The sequence below is a fragment of the Giraffa tippelskirchi genome, chromosome 1 (genome assembly GCF_054371585.1).
Source record: "Giraffa tippelskirchi isolate mGirTip1 chromosome 1, T2T-mGirTip1v1.2.pri, whole genome shotgun sequence".
Taxonomy (NCBI): domain Eukaryota; kingdom Metazoa; phylum Chordata; class Mammalia; order Artiodactyla; family Giraffidae; genus Giraffa; species Giraffa tippelskirchi.
Window position 1 is genome coordinate 123,063,539 of NC_137275.1, and position 14,466 is coordinate 123,078,004.

General features: G+C 42.8%; 1 protein-coding gene across 1 annotated transcript in view; it reads right to left on the reverse strand.

Annotated features, from left to right (window-relative positions):
- LOC145515972 (kynurenine/alpha-aminoadipate aminotransferase, mitochondrial-like) overlaps window positions 1–13,089 on the reverse strand; it is a 29,567-nt gene extending 16,478 nt beyond the window's left edge. Inside the window, exons 1-6 of the mRNA XM_081517312.1 lie at window positions 13,035–13,089; window positions 12,130–12,298; window positions 11,014–11,146; window positions 3,880–3,945; window positions 2,796–2,869; window positions 2,245–2,341 (exon numbers count right to left, since the gene is read on the reverse strand). Of these exons, the coding sequence (XP_081373438.1) occupies window positions 2,245–2,341; window positions 2,796–2,869; window positions 3,880–3,945; window positions 11,014–11,146; window positions 12,130–12,298; window positions 13,035–13,089 (594 nt within the window). The remainder of the gene's footprint in view (window positions 1–2,244; window positions 2,342–2,795; window positions 2,870–3,879; window positions 3,946–11,013; window positions 11,147–12,129; window positions 12,299–13,034) is intronic.
- Between the last annotated feature and the right edge of the window lie 1,377 nt (window positions 13,090–14,466).

The window sequence follows — 14,466 nt, forward strand, 5'->3', positions numbered from 1 at the left end:
TTTTGCTTCTCTTCTCTTCCCAGCTATCTGTAAGGGCTTCTCAGACAGCCATTTTGCTTTTTTGCATTTCTTTTCCATGGGGATTGTCTTGATCCCTGTCTCCTGTACAATGTCACAAACCTCTGTCTATAGTTCATCAAGCACTCTGTCTATCAGATCTAGTCCCTTAAATCTATTTGTCACTTCTACTGTATACTCACAAGGGATTTGATCTAGGCCATACCTGAATGGACTAGTGGTTTTCCTTACTTTCTTCAATTCAATTCTGAATTTGGCAATAAGCAGTTCATGATCTGAGCCACAGTCTGCTCCCAGTCTTGTTTTTGCTGACTGTATAGAGCTTCTCCATCTTTGGCTGCAAAGAATATAATCAATCTGATTTCAATGTTGACCATCTGGTGATGTCCACGTGTAGAGTCTTCTCTTGTGTTGTTGGAAGAGGGTGTTTGCTATGACCAGTGCGTTCTCTTGGCAAAACGCTATTAGCCTTTGCCCTGCTTCATTCTGTACTCCAAGGCCAAATTTGCCTGTTACGCCAGGTGTTTCTTGACTTCCTACTTTTGCATTCCAGTCCCCTATAATGAAAAGGACATCTTTTTTGAGTGTTAGTTCTAGAAGGTCTTGTAGGTCTTCATAGAACCGTTCAGCTTCTTTGGCATTACTGATCAGAGCATAGACTTGGATTACTGTGATATTAAATGGTTTGCCTTGGAAACGAACAGAGATCATTCTATCACTTTTGAGATTGCATCCAAGTACTGCCTTTCGGACATGATGGCTACTCCGTTTCTTCTAAGGGATTCTTGCCCACAGTAGTAGATATAATGATCATCTGAGTTAAATTCACCCATTCCAGTCCATCTTAGTTCGTTGACTCCTAGAATGTCAACATTCACTCTTGCCATCTCCTGTTTGACCACTTCCAATTTGCCTTGATTCATGGACCTAACATTCCAGGTTCCTATGCAATATTGCTCTTTATAGCATCGGACTTTGCTTCTATCACCAGTCACATCCACAGCTGGGTATCGTTTTTGCTTTGGCTCCATCCCATCATTCTTTCTGGGGTTATTTCTCCACTGATCTCCAGTAGCATATTGGGCACTCACTGACCTGGGGAGTTCATCTTTCAGTGTCCTATCTTTTTGCCTTTTCATTCTGTTCATGGGGTTCTCAAGGCAAGAATACTGAAGTGGTTTGCCATGCCCTTCTCCAGTGGACCACATTCTGTCAGACCTCTCCACCATGACCCATCCGTCTTGGGTGGCCCCACATGTCATGGCTTAGTTTCATTGAGATAGACAAGGCTGTGGTCCGTGTGATCAGATTAGCTAGTTTTCTGTAGTTATAGTTTCAGTGTGTTTGCCCTCTGATGCCCTCTGACAACACCTACCATCTTACTTGGGTTTCTCTTACCTTGGATGTGGGGTATTTCTTCACGGCTGCTCCAGCAAAGTGCAGCCGTTGCTCCTTACCTTGGACAAGCGGTGTCTACTTACGGCGGCCCCTCCTGACCTTGAATGTGGAGTAACTCCTCTCGGCCCTCCTGTGCCCATGCAGCCACTGCTCCTTGGGCCTGGGGTAACTCCTCTCGCCGCCCCCAGCCCCCGGCCGGCCTAGCTCCCCTCGGCCGCTGCCCTCGGCCCCTGGCCCGGCGTAGCTCCCCTTGGCCGCCACCCCCGACCCCAGCCTGGCCTTGCTCCCCTCGGCCGCTGCCCCAGGCCAGCCGGCTCGGCCTAGCTCCTCTCAGCCACGCTTCTGCGGGGAGCCGTTGCAGCCGCCTCCCTTCTGCGCGGAGCCGTCGCAGCCGATTCCGACTCTTAGGTGAAGTTAAATTTCCTGTGATCACTGCTGGTCACAAATCCTGGAATCAAGTCAGAAAGTCTAGCCCCAGATCCATCCAATAATTGCTGCCTTGCATGGCCTCTCGAAAAAATGATGTGTTACTTCACCAAACCTCTTCCGTCCTGACGAGGTTTTATGGGGTTCCTGGGCTAGATGCCAGGACACAAGATGAATAAGATCTCTGACTCTAGCAGCTTGGTCTACATCTTGAAACAGCTCAGGTATATTTAAATCTCTTCTGCCTTTTGAAACAAACATCTGTGGTGTCTGATCTTCTAATTCAGCCCATAGGGAAATAGAGAAGCAGTCAGTGACTTCATTCCCTGACACCTTCACATTGTCTTATTTGCCCACATCCATTTTATGATCTGATTTTCCTATTTCCTAAATTGTCCTTACCTGAGTAAAAGTGCTGGCTTGCAATGTTGAAACTTCTATGTGTAAAACAATTCTCTCAATCAAGGGCTTTGGACCAGTTAAAAACCCTACTCTCAACCTGCAGAAAGACAGAAAAGGCATATTACCAATCCTGCTACATCAGTTAACATCATGTTACTGATTTTACGGGGAAAGAGGTTGTAACCTGGGGACAAAGGAATCTAGAGAGTAAACACCTTCTAGTAACACTACTTCTTATTGAAAATACATATTTAAATTTAATTGTACACTTAAAATAGAATGCATATCTGACCATATGTTTTTAAATGTGTTTTTTCATACATGCAACCAAAAACATGACCAGTCCCCCTAGCCTGTAACTTAATTTGACCACTGAGGATGGATTAGGAGAAAAGTCTGTTACTAGTAGTAATAATAAAACAGATGTGTTAAGGTGAGTGTAATACAAGCATCTTAAGTGAGAAGAACTGTCTGCACTAAAGATGCTGAGGGGCAGTCCCTGTCTCCTTTATCTGCAGCCTGAAGGCAGTAGGACTTTGGAAAAAGGCAACAGGACTTTGGAAAAAGAGTCAGCTCGGATGACACGCCCATCCACGTCCATGGAGAGAAATGTCGGTGCCCAGGGCTTGAAATGGAAGATAAATACAGTATTTATATCTGTTCGAATCTGTATCCCTACTTTGTGCAGAGAGTGGGGAAACTTCACATAGGACCTGCTTGTCCCAAGGCTTGAGATCCAGGATGAACAGTTTTCCAGGCAGGATTCCAGGAAACCTAGTTTGGAAAAGACCACAACCAAGAGGGTCATCAGCATGCAGGGCTGTTTAGAAAGGGAATGCCGACCCTTAGAAGAACTAGAAACCCTGAAAAAGTATAAATGAAGATGCGCCATGTAGTCAGCGTGCAATGCTGAACCTTCCACATTTATTTCAAAGTAAATGCCCACAGGGAAGGGGGCCATGGTTGTGTTTAGGGTAGGTGGCAGGCAGACATGATAGTCAGGCAAATAAACAAAAAAGCCAAGAGTTGTGTTTCTTTTCAGTAGATTTGTAGTGGGGACTGAATCCATGTGTCTGTTCTCTGCAGGGCTGAGAGCAATTCTGGTGTTAGATTTTGAGGAAACGGGCATTGGAGTCTATACCATTACCATTGTTGCCTAGGGAACAGTGCTCAGGGACAGTGGTGCATGTGGACAGTGGGGAAGGATCTAGAAGTCCTTTATTGTGCAGGTGAGTTCCCATCCCTACGTGACAGGGATGGCAGGCAGGGAGCATGATGCTAGGAACACCCTCCTCTGCTCAGTTACATCACTGACTGAGCACAGCCCTCTGCTTTCTCTCTGAACACATCTCCTAAGTCCTCCAGCCCATCAGCCACTCCTGAGAGACTGAGGCTGACAGCCCAGGAGACACCCACTCCACATTCCTGGTACCATGTCTATGGAACTACTATCAGGATGTGGAGTCACGATGACCTTCACCTTGACTCACATGTTCCTTCACGTGCCTGGCACAGAGAGCCAGCCACTATTCTAAAAGTAGGGAATTTCTAGAAAAACAGTAAGGCTCCAGAGATGAAAACAATCAGGAGCCAGGTTAAAATCAGATTGTGTGTGGAGTTCACACCATCACTTACCTTGCTGAACTGCATAAAATAGTAAGGATCATCTTCTATGATGAGGAAGTCATATTTTCTTGCGAGCTACAAAAAGATTAAAGGAGCATATTTATTTCTTAAGAGTTATCGAAGACGAAAATCACTTGGACTCAGTGTTCTTTGTACTCCCTCATCCATTCATCCCAGCAACTACTGAGTCCCCACTGTCCTAGGAGGAGGAATCGCCCTAAAGGTTCTGTCCTCACAGAACTTACATTCTGGTGGTAAAGACAGAACCTAAGCTCCTAGATAGTGACCAGAGGAGGATTAGGTGGGAGGTGAGGGCCCGGCAGATGGTTCAAGAGGCTGATGTTTGAGATAGAGAGACAGGGAAGCTCCAGGAGAGCTCAGGCTGACCAGTCAGTTGTTACATACAAGGTTCTGTTGCTTCTTGACCAGCATACAGATTTCTCAGGAGACAGGTAAGATGCTCTGGTATTCCCATCTCTTTAAGAGTTTTCCACAGTTGGTTATGATCCACACAGTCAAAGGCTTTAGCGTAGTCAATGAAACAGAGGTAGATGTTTTTCTGGAATTCCTTTGCTTTCTCTATGATCCAGGCAATATTGGCAGTTTGATCTCTGGTTCCTCTGCCTCTTCTAAACCCAGTTTGAAAATCTTGAAGTTCTTGGTTCACATAATGATGAAGCCTAGTTTGCAGGATTTTGAGCATAACCTTACTAGCATGGGAGATGAGTGCAGTTGTCTGATGGTTTGAACCTTGTTTAATACTGCCCTTCTTGGGAACTGGGATGGAGATCGAGCTTTCCCAGTCCTATGGCCATGGCTAGGTTTTCCAAATTTGCTGACATATTGAGTGCATAACTTTAATAGCATCATCTTTTAGGATTTTAAGTCACTCTGCTGGAATTCCATCACCTCCACTAGCTTTATTGATAGCAGTGCTTTCCTAAGGCCCACTTGACTTTGGATTCCAGAATGTCTGGCTCTGGGTGAGTGACCATACTATCATAGTTATCTGGGTCATTAAGATCTTTTATGCACAGTTCTTCTGTTTGTTCTTTCCATCTCTTCTTGATCTCTTCTGCTTCTACAACGTCTTTAGTCTGTCCTTTATTGTGCCCTTCTTTGGATTAGATATTCTTTTGATATCTCCAATTTTCTTGAAGATATCGCTCATCTTTCCCCTTCTGTTGTTTTCCTGTATTTCTTAGCAGTGTTCATTGAAGAAGGCCTACTTCTATATTACTCAGCCATAAAAAAGAATGAACTGATGCCATTTGTAGTAACATGGAGGGATTTAGAGATTATCATACTAAGTAAAGTGAATCAAAGAAAGACAAATATTATATGATATCACTTATATATGTAATCTAAAGAATGATGCAAATGAACTATTTTGAATTATTTTACACAACAAATAGACTTACAGACATATTATAACAACTTATGAATATTAAAGGGAAAATGTGGGGAGGGATATAGTAGGCGTTTGGGTTTAACATATACATACTACAATATATAAAATCAATAGCAATTTCCTACTGTATAGCATAGGTAGCTATATTCAATGTCTTATAATAATGTATAATGGAAAAGAATCTGATAAGAACAGATATGTAGTGTAACACATATATATATATATATATATATATATTTGAATCACTTTCCTGTACACTTAAAACTAAAATGACATTGTTAATAAACCAGATTTCAATAAAATTAAAAATAATAATAATTGAGATTAGCTTTTTTGAAAATAGTTTTCAAGGGATAAGCATACATAGTTTACTAGAGCTCAAATGTATACTTATGCCCTGACGATAGTTTAGACCATATTTGCAGCAAATTTAAAAGATTTTAGACTTTCCAATTTCATCTACATGAATAAAAGAAGTTGATGTTGGGTGATGAGATAAATGCACATGGAACTTCAGCCTATTCCCTCAGAGGCTGGTACGGATCTGTGTTTTGGCATGTGACAATGTATGTGCAACCAGCTGTTTACATAGATGCAAGTTTTACATGTATAGCCATTGTCTAATCTAATGCCTTATGAGTTTAAGAAAGTAGTTAATAATTAGTCTCCAATCACAAAGAAAAAAGCAATTATTTTACTTTAGTTTTTAAAGGGCTTCCCTTGAGGGCTTCCCTGGTGACTCTTGTGGTAAAGAATCTGCCTGCAATGCAGAAGACCCTGGTTCAGTCCCTGGGTTAGGAAGATCCCCTAGAAGAGTGCATGGCAACCACTCTAGTATTCTTGCTTGGAGAATCTCCATCGACAGAGGAGCCTGGTAGGCTACAGTCCATGGGGTTGCAGAGAGTTGCACATGACTGAGTGACTAAGCAGAGCACACCTGGTGGCCTGGCCAGTAAAGAATCCACCTGCAATGCAGGAGACACAGGTTCAATCCCTGGATCAGGAAGATCCCCTGGAGGAGGAAATGGCAACCAACTCCAGTATTCTTGCCTGGAGAATCCCATACACAGAGGAGCCTGGGGAGCTACAGTCTGTAGAGTCACAAAGAGTCAGACATGACTGAGCCACTAACACTTTCACTTTAAAGTTATGGTAAAATATATATTACTAAAAAATGTTCCACTTTAAAGCATGTGATTCAGTGGCAATAATTATGTTCACAGTGTGTGCAACTCTCATAGCTATCAATTCCAGATTCTTTTCATTCCCCCTCCCAGTCCTTGGTAAATTCTAATCCACTTTCAGTCTCTATGAATTTGCCTGTTTTAGATATTTTGTATAAGAGGAATCGTACAATTTTTGTCTTTTTGTATCTGACTGCTTTCTTGGAGCTCCTGCAGTGATGGGCCTGCCTTATTCCTCAGAGAGTGGGTAAGACTGATGGTTAGAAAGTTGTTACATTGAGTTGAAATTGCTTCCCTATAGTTTCCACAGTTTGGTTCCAGTTCTGTCAAGGACAGACACAGGACACACACAGACAAATCTAACTCCTCTGTGACACGGCTAACTAATGTGGTTGAGGACAATCCTCATGTTCCCGTGGATCTCCTCTTTCTGTGGAAAAGAGTATAGTTCCTAAAAGCATTCAACGTATGGTCTCATTTCTAATTCTTTGTTACTCTGGTTGCTTCTCTCTGACTGTGCTCCAGGCTGTGTTCACATCAATCCAGAAGTATTGTGCCCCAGACAGTGCTGTGTTCTGACCAGGGCCCAGCAGTGCAGGTGATCCGCTTCCTTATGCTGGGTCTAGAGTCCCATAATTAACACTAGATATGAAAGTCCTGGTCACACTATGATAGGTTTAGTTATATTACATTGACATGATTTCTCTTAGACATGTGGTAATATAGACGATAATGAAAAATGTCTTTGTAAATTAAGATGCTTTTCAAGTGAAATACTAAAAAAATGGGACGTGATTTTTCCAACTGAATTTTAGCATATCTACATTTAGATTTTGTCAAAAGAAATGTATAAATCAGAAGGTATGTTTGACATATTTTCCTTATACTAAAACTTCTCTTCTTTACAAAAGGAAGATGCTATTTTATTTTTCAGTGGGCAGTAATTCTAAAGGTGCGGTGGTTTCTCCTTCTTTATTACAAGAAAGAGACTTGTCTTTTGTAGGAATATGTACTCACAGCATGAATCACTGCTGAATAAACAGGTTCGTTTATGAGGATATTATCTACAGGATTAACAATCATTCAAACACCTCACAAAAGAAGCACAGGTTAGCTTGAAGAGTATGATTTCCAGTCATAGCAACCCCCACAACTTTTTTCTTAAAAATTTTGAGCTCACTAGTATTCTAGAGCAGGCATTGGCAGGTTTTCTGTAAATACTACATGAGACGTGTTCTGTGGCCCCGGTGTCTGTGTTGCCCCTACTCATCTCTGCCTCCGTAGTGAGAGCGCAGTCATAGACAGTGTGTAAGCTGAGTTCCAGTAAAGCTCTACTTACAGGATCCAACAAGGGATGATTCTCTTTGGCTCTCAAGCCATAGTTTGCCAACCTCTCTTCGACATTGAAAAATAACAGAACTGATTTGGATCCTAAACACATTTATGCTTTCTTTGAAAAAAGTTTGTCTCTGTTATAAGCCAGGCCTGTGTAATGTATGGAGAGAAAGTGAAGATTATATGGGATGGTTTTACCCTCATGAAGGTGCTGGTGCACTGAGGTAGACACTACTCAGATAAATATACATGTAGAATCAGTGACAAGCACTACTGTGAAGATGCCAGTGTTCTAAGTGCTCATTGTAGGAGGACTTGGGCACTCTGGAGAGTTGGGGTATTCAGGGATGGCTTCCTTGAAGAAGTAATGAGTTAGGGAAGAGGTGACGATACGTACACATTTGAGAAACTGAAAGAATCCTGTGACTTGAGGTGGAGTGTGAAGAGGAGAGTGGAGGGAGGTCAGAAGGAAGTGGGCAGAGCATCCCATGGCCTTTGGACAAGTGAGCCAGGGAGAGTTTTAAGTAGAGGGCGGGACCCAGGAGTCATGAGATCAGACAAGTGTAAGAGAAGGTCATTCTGGCTGCAAAATCCAAGTATCAGGAGGAATGAGAATACAGGTGAAGTCTGGGAAGATTTTAGGCTCATTTGGGAGGTTTTTGCTGTAGTCCCAGGTAAGGCTGGATGGGGTGGTGGAGCTGAAGAGCACTGAGGGGCATTTAGAAAACCAGAAGCAGGGACATGACTGTGGGCTGAGGGGAAGTGGAGAAGGAGGGGTAAGGAGGGACCTCTGGATTTCTGGCTGTACAGTAAGGAGGTGATGGGAGGGGTGTCATTCACTGGGAAACACCCCCAATGTTGTCTGTTTCTGAGGGAGAAACAGCTGAGTGTGTTTTGGTGTGAGGTGCCACTGAAACAGCCTGGGATGAGGCCAGCGGGGGTGGTGGAATGTGCAGGATCACCTGGTGTGTTGCCCAGGGGAGGTGTGTGCGTAAGGGGAAGAGGTCTGAGGCCCAGTGTTGCAGGGCTCCTGTGAACCATGTACACTGCAGGGCGCGCAGGGCAAGAATGGGGGAGTGTTCCTGAAAGGACAGTTTCAGCCAGGGCTCAGGAGACTCGCAGGTCAAGGGAAACCAGGCCTGCAAATCAGAGTGGATCTTGAGGACAGTGTGATGCCTCAGGACATCAGTAGAGCCAGACAGAGATTTTCCCTGCCTGAATCAGAGGGGTCCATTCCAACTAATCTTACACAAGGCACAGAACTGTCCTTTCCTCTCCTGGGATGTTTCATCATCCCAGGTCAGGCCTCTCCTCTGTGTCATTTTAGCAACCCAGAGCTCCTGGCGATGGAGGCATGGGCAGGATCACCTGGTGTGTTGCCCAGGGGAGGTGTGTGTGGAAGGGGAAGAGGTCTGAGGCCCAGTGTTGCAGGGCTCCTGTGAAGCATGGGCACTGCAGGGTGGGCAGGGCAAGGATGGTTTCAGCAAGGTCTCAGGAGACTTGGAGGACAAGGGAGTCCAGGCCTACAAATCAGAGTGGATCTTGAGGACAATGTGATGCCTCAGGACATCAGTAGAGCCAGACAGAGATTTTCCCTGCCTGAATCAGAGGGGTCCATTCCAACTAATCTTACTCAAGGCACAGAACGTCCTTTCCTCTCCTGGAATGTTTCATCACCCAGGTCAGGCCTCTCCTCTGTGTCATTTTAGCAACCCAGAGCTCTTGACAAACAGCACGGCCAGTATCCATTGAGACAGAAGATCTGACTTTGCTTTCCTGATCTGGCCTAGGATATTCCATTTACTATTTCTTATGAGCTTTAGGCATTTTATGACAAACACAGTCCTCCTCTGACAAGTTAGTTAATTTACATTTTACAGGCCCCCCTAGGACCAAGCAAATCCATGTATTGTCCTTGGATCAGATAAAAACCTCATGACCAACATTTCCTGTATAGGTAAGGGGACATGACAGAGTCCCATATCCTAAATGAGGAGTGAGTGCTGTTTATTATTTGAGATTTGTGCACCTAAAATTATATTTATCCTGGAGAGCAAAGTTCAAGAAATATTAAACCAGATTCCCAGGAGGTCTTGGCAATAGCATGGCTGTAAGGCAGTGGGTTACTGTTTTTGCTCATATATGCTGTCTTCCATTTCGATAGGACTAATGTTGAGATAGACAAAGAAGAAATCTTCCAGAGCATGTTTCTGGGGGGAAAAAGGCTCATGGTGTAACTTCCTAGCAGAATTATTTCACTGAAAAGAACTTTTTTCCTACAGGTCTGGGGCGTCAGAAATATTTCTCCTCAAAAAAAAAGAGAAAAACTCATACAGCACCTAATCCTTGTCTTTTTCCTAATTAAGTACAAAAAGAGGGAGAAAAATGATAAAGTGGTATTACTTTAATATATTACTATGTAATAATAATTTAATTGACATTTTAAAAGTAACCAGATTGTAGTATTCACATTTACATAAAAAAGAAGAGCAAGAAAACTACTCTGATTTGATAGAAACAAGAGTCATATTTTAATCTCAATGTGAAGACTGAATGTAGAACCTCCTTATCCCAGATTAATTATTCAAGAAAAATAAAAATAAATGATAAATGAAACTGAGAACTGTATATGTAGTCTCTTTATCAGGGGAACCCCCAGTGGTGGTTATCTCTGTGGACTTGCTGGAACTCAGGAGAGAGGCAGAGAGACAGAGAGACAGACAGAGAGAGAGAGACAGAGAGAGAAGACGTTAATCCAGAGGAGAAGTCAGCCGCAGACACAGACATACCCTTAGATCTGGAGAAGTGCAGCCAAGAGGGAGATAGGGTACAAGAGGTGGCTGGCACAGATGACGACAGCAGCAGACACGCAAAGGATGAGGCCTCATCTCAGGAGGGGCAGGACACACCCTCGAAGAATTAAAAAGTCGTACGGACATAACCACAGCCTAACTCAAATGTGGCCTGAATCTCTGAGCCTCATGAAACTGAGCTGGGCTCACTAAGCTGCAGGGAATCTTGTTCTAATGACTCAGAGCTCTGGGCTTTCTGTTTAAGAGAAATGAAGTTGGTGAATGCATTCAAGTTCTATTTATGATTCTAGCGAAGACTTGGTATCCCACAAAACATGCTGCTCTGTGGTTAAGGGAGAAATGACTGTATGGGTGCACATGTTAGATTCTTGCCATGGGTGCCCTTCCCCTCCAGTCTTACCTTACAGAGACCTTGTTGGCTGCCACTCGTGACACATATGTCCATCTGTCCTTGGCTAGGTGCATAATGGATGGTGGGCGGATTATGCAATTTTACTTGTAACTGTTTTAACCAGGATAACAGCTCTGGGAGTCTAAAGCATAAAATGCATTTAAAAATTGACAGTAGTGAAAATTATAATAATAGTAGACAGCAACTAAATGGTGGCTTTATACCAGGCACTTTACACATTTGAGTTAAAAATCTTCAAATGCTTTTTGACAATATTAATATCTTTACTTAAAAGACAAGGTAACAGACTTAGAGATTAAAAAATCCACATAAAGTTAATTGGTTGGTGTAAAAGAGCTGAGCTTTCTTATTCCAAAGCCTGTACGTTTTCTTTTATATTAAGCACGCCCTGTATAATTGATTTTTCTTTTCTTTTTGTTTCGTTCTCCTTAGGGAGATTTTCTTAGGATGCTTAGAAGCCCAGGTTAAATTCTTTGCATCATGAAAAGAATAACCTAGGTGTACATTGTACACAATACAATTCTTATTCACCCAACATGCATTGTTCTTTAATCACAGAGGAAAGAGGCTTTAATAAGGTAAAATTGACACTCTGTAGGTTACCCTTCATTGCTGGAAGAAGACCAGCTAAGTAAAGCTTTTGAATATTTGTTCCATTTGCCTTTATGAAACTAAACACAGTGAACTTCAGGCAACATGTTTGCACAGCTGCCTGTTTAGAATGGGAACATAATTAGTGAAAAATTCCACCAGGAAATAAAATGGCTGCTTCCTGGATCATCTTTTTCCTCCTTTCTCCTACCTTTCTTCTCTTCTCTCTTTTTATCCCATTTCCTTCCCCCCTCCCCCCAGCCTCAGCTCCAATGATACTTCCTTCAAAAGCCTTCTCTCCCTCTCCTAGTTATGTATGGTTTAGAAGCAATCAGTAGGGGTGTTAAGCTGTCAGTATCCTTGCTGCTTTTAATTTCTCTTTAACAACTCTTTCTCAAACCTTCCTACCTACTGACTATCCAATTAAAAAGACACAAGTAACATTGTCAGCTGGCTGTAGAACATTGCTCATGAAAATGAATCAAGTAAGTTAAATTATCTACTGATCAGGACCCAGCGCTCTGAGAATACTGCAGTGCTTTCTTCATCAACTCTTCGTCAAATTGGATAGCTTTCCCGTTTTCTATGGTGATAACTGCAGTCTTGAAAGGGAACATGTTGGGGTTTGGTATTCCTGTTGCCAAGAAGATGACAGATTTCGGGGCCTTGTCCAATTTATCATCTTAAACAACATGGAAGAGAAGAAGAAACATTTTCAGTGAAGACTTTCATAAACAGAGATGGTCAGCATGTTGCATTAAAGGCAATACAACTTTACAGTGTAATAATGTCTAGTGATAGAATGCTAGTCTGAAAGAAACATAGAAGATGAATTTTTCTGGGCTAACCTCACTGGTGGAGGAACTAAGGAATCAACAGGTGCAGCTAAGAAGGCCAACTGATCAGGCAGCAAGCCAGGAGCCACAGTAACAGAAAACCCTCCTCCACTGGGCCCCTCCTGGCTCACCAGGCTCCCTGTGCCCCTTTTCTGTCCTGTGTACCCGCCTTCCCCATTCTACACATGTCTGCAGGCTGTGCTGAACCCCAACTCCTGTGCCCAGAAGAGCCTCCTGGACCCTAACCAGGATGTGTCCACCATGGCCTGGTCTCTCTCTGTTGCTGATTTATTGCGCTCATGCCTATTTCAGCCTGACTTCTGTGTCAAGTCTACACAGAGCCAGGTTCACCCAGCCTGGAGCTGCTTTGTGGGACCCCCCTCCACTTCTACCCTGGGGGAGAGGAACACAGCTTAGACTTGCATATGACTCTGATGGGGTAAGGTTTTCTGGCCGCACTCTTGGCTGTGATGAACCGTGTGTAATTCATTCTGGATTATAAGTACCAAGCCCCTCCTTCGGTGGTTGAAGATTAGGAAAACAAACCAAGGATCCATGTCAGTCCTGCCACCTAATTCTCACCCAGGAAAGATCTCTTCTGCTGCTGGTCAGTCCCACTCACAGGGTCAGGCTTCATGTCCCCTTCTGCCCATCAGATCAGCTACTGGAATGCAGGGGACCAGAGGTTGTGGTTGGAAAATCAAGGCAGAGAATGGCCAGTGTGGTAGGCAAGGGCTAAGCTAGGGACAGCTCACCTGAGGATCAGAAGATGAAAACTGAAGAGATGATTGGTTGCTAAAAAATCAAAGAGACCAGACTTTGAAATTGTCAGGGGCAACTGCAGGAGGAATTCTCCTGAGGGTGTGGAATGAGTGATCAAGGTTCACAGCTCATGCTGCCTTTTAAAGGCTTGGCTTAGAACTCCCAGGGACAGAATGAATTAAAGGGCCAGGAGTTCTGGACCCAGTCATTCTCTAAACATTTGTTGAGTGCTTCCTCTGTGCTGGGAGCTGTATCATGTTTATAGTGATGATGGAGAATAACGACAGGTTTGGAGGTTGGAAGTACAGGATGAAGGTGTCAGTAGGGTGGTTCTCTCTGAGACCTGTGGCGCAGAATCTGTTCCAGGCTTCTCTCCTAGATGCTGGTGGTGTGCTGATAATTTTCAACGTTCTTTGGCTTGTGGCTACATCACCCTAATGTTGGCCTTTGTCTTCATGTGGCGTCTCCCTGTTGTGTGTGTGTCCCTGTTGTTAAACTTCTTATAAGGACACCAGTCTCATTAGACCAGGGCTCACCTTCATTGCCTTGTGTTAACTTGGTTACCTCCATAGAGACTCTGTTCAAAGAAGGCCACATTCCTAAGTACTAGGGGATAAGACTTGAAAATATCTTTTCTTTTTAAAATTGAAAATAGGTAATTTACAGTGTTATGTAATTTCAGGTGTATAACAAAGTGATTCAGTTAAACACATATATTCTTTTTCAGATTGTTTTTCATTATACGTTATTCAAAAATATTGATTATAGATCCCTGTGCTATACAGTTGGAACTTTATCTATTTTACATATAATAGTGTGTATATTTTAATTCAAACTCCTAATATATACCCATGCTATCTGCTTTAGTAACCATAAGTTTCTTTACTATGTCTGTGAATCTACTTCTGTTTTGTAAATAAATTTATCTGTATAATCTTGTAAGACTCCACATATAAGTGGCATTATATATATTTGTCTTTTGCTGTCTCACTTATTTCACTTAGTATGATAATTCTCTGTCTACCCATGTTACTGCAAATGGAATTTTTTCATTCTTCTTTATTGCTGAGTAGTATTCCATTGAATGTGTGTGTATACACACATGCACACACATATGTTCTTCATCCATTCATCTGTCAATGTACATTTATGTTGCTTCAGTGTTTTGGTCATTGTAAATTTTGCTGCTGTGAGTATTAGGGTACACATATCTTTTAAAATTAGGTTTTCACTGGATATATACCCAGGATTA